Source organism: Gekko japonicus, unplaced genomic scaffold (genome assembly GCF_001447785.1).
Source record: "Gekko japonicus isolate JY-2015 unplaced genomic scaffold, Gekko_japonicus_V1.1 scaffold652, whole genome shotgun sequence".
In the NCBI taxonomy this organism is placed as follows: Eukaryota; Metazoa; Chordata; class Lepidosauria; order Squamata; family Gekkonidae; genus Gekko; species Gekko japonicus.
In genome coordinates, this window is record NW_015173143.1 from 881,778 (window position 1) to 887,777 (window position 6,000).

Consider the following 6,000-nt stretch of genomic DNA (forward strand, 5'->3'; position numbering starts at 1 on the left):
ACCTCCCGGATAAATATCGCCACTCCTCCCCCCCACCCCACAGTCCGTGATTGGTGAAGGACCGAGAACCTGGGCGGAGCTAACTGGGAGAGAGCTTCCATCTCCCCGTCTCGCACCCAGGTCTCGGTCATGCACGCCAGATTCGCTCCCTGTTCAAGCAAAGAATCCCGAAGGGTAGAGGTCTTATTATTTATGGATCTGGCGTTGCACAGCACCAATGTCGGAGGGGGGGTCCTTATTCCCAGCCCCTCTGCCTGTCACTCTTGGGATGGGATGCAGGCTGGAAGGGGGTCAAGCTTCTCTGTTTCTTCACCTCCTTCCCTTGAATTCCTGCCTGTTCCCACCACTATACTTCCCCCGCCCCAAGAGCACTGGTATTCCTAGCACCGTCGCCGCCATTACAGGTGGCCTTCGCAGTGCCAACGCAATGCTTCAGGCCAACCAAGCTTGACATATGAACAGGGCCCGCTGTTGGAATGCCACTAAAGAGCTAATACTCCTCAACACCAAGTAATTCCTACAAAAACAAGCCAAACAACAAGTTCTTTCCCTGACATCCAGTCCCCATCCAGATGTGATTGCCTCCCCATCTGTTTATCCTCAGTTATTCTTTTACTGCCCATATAATTAGGCCGACAGTCTATGATTGCCTTTTTTTCTTTTCCTCTGTTTTCCCCTTTATAGCCAGTAAAATTAAGTAAAGGCTAATAATCCAATCAATGGTACATTTACGTCAGGCTATCCGGCCTTACTTCCCTCACCGTCGATTAATCAATTGCGCCCAGTGGGCAGTTAATCCTATTACTTTAAAATTACTAATTAAACCTAAGAATTGATTGGAAGTTAGCAATAATAATATTAAAACCCCACCCCAATCAATTTAGGCAATAACCAACCTAAATCTTCCTATCAATTTCATCAAATTAATCCCATAGTTAATTGAGGGGAAAGACACTAATTAATCAATAACCCACCCCAACCAATTAAATCTGCAAAACCCAAAATTTCCCTCTGAGGGTATTGTATTTGATAATTCCCAACATTGAACAACATTGAACCTCAGGATATGTTTTTAATGGAATGTTAATTCAACTGCCTAGTTCAGCTGCAAGTAGAAAAATTTCACTCTGTGGCTTTTAGGAAGGGGATGTCTTCCATAAGCCTACGACAGCTAGGAATGCAAACTATTCTTTGTATAACTGGCAGAATCATATGTCATAGGAGATAGATCAATACTGCTGAACTGCTTTGCCTTTTCTGCCCCTTGGTAAAAACATGAGATGTGATCATGTACATGGTAATGTCATATCACACTTCTGTTACTCATTACTGAGGGAGAGAAAAGAGGAAGTCCAAACCCCAACTTCCTCAGTTGCCTGTAGTTCTATCCTCAGTTTTAAATTATGGTTTTAAAAAAAGATCTTTACATTTTTGTCTTCATAATTTTAGTGGACTTGTTTGCAGAGTAAGCGCAGGGAATGAAAATGCTTGTCTGACAACAAATCACTTGGCTGCTCTAGGAAAACTAGAACCTCATCTGGTGTCCCTTGTTGTTGCTTTCAGGTACTGGGCGAAAGTAAGTGTGACTAGTTTTTTTAATCTGTTGTTATTTTAACTGTTGTATATTCTTCCAGCGTAAGTGTGACTAGTTTTTTTAATCTGTTATTTTAACTGTTGTATATTCTTCCAGGTAATAGCTCTTTAATCAATTCTAGTTGTACTGAAGAGCTGTAGATATTTCTTGACCCTCTATATAAACAGGACCTTGGATGTGTGAAGACTTATTCCTCCTATCTGTCTGTAACCAAGATTGAGGCTAAGCATGAGACTTTACACATTTTGGAACAGATAATTTCCCTCAATTCAAACAGGGAGCACTCTGTTTTGAAAACTGTGATGATCTATAGTGGTAGAACAAAATTCAAGTCCAGCAACACCTTGAATAAAAGTTTTGTTAAGGTGCAACTGGACCTTGTCTTAAAAAAAATACCTAGATTTCTCTGTCAAATAAGAAAATATATACACATCTACTTAATTTTTCATAATTTTTGCAGGGCTATGGAAATGAAAATTGTATGCAAGACTCAAACCATAGTACTTCCTGATTTTTCTAACCTTTGTTAGGAAATTAGCTGCTGCTTGGGCTCACAGACATTCCCCCCTTCCCCGATATCTAGGAATTCTCCCACCCCTTTCATTTTCAGAACAGTGATGCACTATTATGTGTAACTATAGGAGCTTAACTTTGCTAGATTTTTCCAGGCTGTGGTTTTTTCACCTTCTACTATTTCAAAGAGGCTTGTTTCTTTTCCCTCTACCCCACTGTATTTTTCTTGCACACTTGGTCTACAATGTTTCTTCACAAAAATTTAAGAGTGTACAAGAAAGTACAGTGAACACTGCATTGTGGTGCAAATAATAGAAATGTTTTTTCTGTAAATGAATGCTCTAGTGCTTTAGCCTTCTCTTTAGCGGATCAGTGCAGTTGTTGATCTGACTTCATTATAATCTATGCATGTTTAGTTGCAATAAAATCAAAATGTTGCTATCGAGTTCTCATGTGTTACTAATGTTGCGTTCTGCAGTGGAGCACAGGATATGGTGAAAGGGATTGGCATTGCTGTCAATGAAGCCCTATCATTGGCATGTCAATGCATCACTAAAGCTAAGTAGTAAGGGTATGTCTGAATACATGCAGCTCCATAGCTCTGCTGTACTTGTCTTATATAGAATACTATTGTAGCTGTAGGTGTGTCCTTTGTTTGGGTTGGTGCGGTTTAAGAGGCAGAAGAGGATTAGGCTGTGAGTTTTCCTAATAAAGCTTTCAGTTTGTGTTAGTATAGAAGAGCTTTTGAATATCACCTGTTGTTTTCGAACATCTGTCTGACAAAGGCATCCTTTCAGTTAGTGTTAGTATTGAAGAGTTTTTGTATATCACCTGTTTTCGAACATCTGTCTGACAAAGGCATTTAAAATATTTTTCCCCATCTGTTTATAGTTATGTTGTGCAGATCGCCCTGAAGAAGGTGGCTTACCACCGTATGTGTTTGCGTTAATGGTCATTTTCTTTCTGCAACAGAGGAGAGAACCTTTTCTGCCTGTTTATTTAGGATCATGGGTATGTGTGTTTTGCTTAAAGGCTGTGTAACTGTTTATAAAATTTGAATTCACGTTTATATAAACTCAAGATAATATACTATTTTTAGCTTGCCAATTTTTTTCATCAGGAAATAGGGAATAGCTAATATTCATCATAACAATGCATTAATCTTCCTACATGAGTACCTCATGTATTCCTTCCCAGAGTATACAATAAGGGATATTATGTAAAGTATGGAAATTTTCTGACACTTTCTGTCACTCCTGTGTATAGGGATGGGCAGAAACCCAAAGAAAGTGGTTTGGTTCAGGGCAGTCCTCAAACTGACCCAAAAGGGCCCCACCTGAATTGAGCTAGTCTGGTGAGTTCGGTTCCCCCTTTCTTCCGGCCATGGTGAGCTGCCACTGGGAGAAAGGGGACAGGGACTGCCCTGGAAGGGACTTTCATTCCACCTTTCTCCCGGCCGTGGATCATTTAGGGCCAGAGAAACTGGGGGACGCCTGGGAAAGGTTACATGGCTGCCAGTCATTTAACCTGTTGGTTTCGCTTCCCCCCACTTTGAAGGGGGGGAGCAAAACCAGAGGGGTTAATGGCTTTCAGCCATTGAAACCTAACAGCTGGGCAGGTCTGCTGGTCAGTTGTTAGGTCTAAATGGCTGGCAGCTATTTAACCCGTTGGTTTCGCTTCCCCACACTTCAAAGAGGGGAGTGAAACTGAAGGGTTTAATGGTTCTCAGCCATTTCAACTTAACAGCTCAGCAAGTCCACCAGTCAGCTGTTAGGTTTTATTTTATTTATTTATTTATTTTTGGGATTTATATCCCGCCCTATCCAATCTTCAGCTCAGGGCGGCTAACAGACGGCCATGCCGAAGTTAAAGTATGCATACAAGCAAAACAACATGATAAAACAATATATCTTACACAAAATTTGGTGCTCTGATAATTTACATAAAAACCCAAGATACGTGACGTCCTACACTGGCGGCCAAGTTCTTCATAGCAGGAGCACCAGGAGAAGTGTTTCCCAGCTCTGTTGGGCGACATCTACCCCTACCATATGAGGTAGATGGTTGGAAAGTCAGTGATGGAATAGTGGCGGTGGCGGCTCCCCCTCAAAGGCCTGGCGGAAGAGCTCCGTCTTGCAGGCCCTGCGGAACTGCACCAGGTCCCGCAGGGCCCAGATCTCCTCCAGGAGCTTATTCCACCAGGTGGGAGCCGCCACTGAAAACGCCCTAGCCCTGGTTTGGGCCAACTCCACTCCTCGGGGGCCTGGGACTTCCAGGCGGTGGAAGTTCCCTGATCGCAGTGCTCTTGGGGGAATATACGGGTTTAAATGGCTGCCAGGTTTAAGTGGCTGGCCCTGAACAGCCGAACTGGTTGCAAGTCCAGTAAATGTTCGAGGAAGACACCTTCCCCGAACATCGGTTTGCAAACTCTGAACCAGCCCAAGTTCAGGCTGAATTTTGGTTTGTGAACCGGTTTGTGCCCATCCCTACTTCTGTGGCCTGCATATCTAATTCTGTGGATAATCCAAGTACTTGCTTGAGAAACTTTGTGGCAGTAGCACTGCTGTGAAAGTGCTGTGGAAGTTTGGAGACAGGGTGACTTGCCATCTCCACCCCATTTCTAATTAATGGTTTGTTAAATGAATTAATTTTAAGTATTCACAAAATTACAACCTTCTAAATATAAGGTATGACACAAGTTAAAAATTGAGGCTAGACCATTTCAGCATTGAAAAATAATCATTGTTTAATTTTAAAAAATCCTAACTGTCTGCAATGTGAACATTGCTTTGTCAGCCATATAGACTCATGATAGAACATCAACAAACATGTAGATTTAGGTGACCCAGTAGACATGACGTGGATTTTTCAAAAAATTGTGGAGAAAGTTCCTTGCTATTTTCTCATAAAAAGAGTTCAGCAGTCATGGGATTAGAGGAAAAGTTGTCTTACGAAGTTAAGCAAGTGACAGCTATAAATAGGCAATTGTCACACATAAATAGTTTTCACAATGAAAGGGACTGTTTTAGATTTGGCTGCCCCAGAGAAAAATGATGACTGAAGGAAAATGTTACACAAGTTTCGAAAATTATGAATGATGTAAAGAAATAACTCTTTCACCATACTGTAACTAATACTAGTAAATGAATTAGAAAGCTCTCTACAGACTTTCCTATTTTACTCCAAGGTCACAACTGAAATACTTACCTTCTTAATATCAGAATCAAAATATTTTAATCACTGCCACCACTAGAGGTCAGAAGAGTATTACTGATTAAGTCCTGTGGCACTTAATAATTAAGTGATGTAAAGTCACAACCAACTTAAGCTGACTTCATTTTCAACAGTAACAAGAATGGCTCTTAAGACTTCTCCCTTTGCTTCTTATGTCACTTCCCTCTGAGCATACAGTAAACCTCTTGGGAAGCCAATACTTTCTTTAAAAGAAAAAACTCCATAAAGGGATCCCCCTTGTCTTTATCCCTTGGTTAGTGTCCCCAGAATTTTAGGATCAGAGTGATTAGAGTACATCACTAATTCCATAAAAAGAACTATTTATGATTTACTTCGAATTTTACAACCCTATCTCCTTCCCAGCCAATCATCAACCTACCTTTCTTTCCCCCTCACTCTTCAGCTTTCCACCCCCCATACACCTGCAGCCTCTCCCGTGCTCTGAAGCCCTGACTGCTATGTCACATTGGCTGTCATATGGGGGCCACCTCAGCAGCATATAAGGATACAGAGCCCACCATTTTCTCCTGGGGAACTGATCTCTGCCATCTGGAAAGCAGTTGTAATTCTGAGTGATCTCCAGCCTTTACCTGGAGATTGGACACATTTTACCTCAGAAGAGCAAACTGTTTAGAATGTTAGAGGCAAAAGCCAATCAA

At 41.6% G+C, this 6,000-nt stretch overlaps 1 protein-coding gene across 2 annotated transcripts in view; it reads left to right on the forward strand.

Annotated features, from left to right (window-relative positions):
• The window catches only part of ZCCHC6 (zinc finger, CCHC domain containing 6), a 47,251-nt gene that overhangs the window by 17,276 nt on the left and 23,975 nt on the right, over nt 1-6,000 (forward strand). For both annotated transcript variants that reach the window (XM_015422299.1, XM_015422300.1), the window contains exons 9-10: nt 1,450-1,576; nt 2,999-3,118. In XM_015422299.1, the coding sequence (XP_015277785.1) occupies nt 1,450-1,576; nt 2,999-3,118 (247 nt within the window). The remainder of the gene's footprint in view (nt 1-1,449; nt 1,577-2,998; nt 3,119-6,000) is intronic.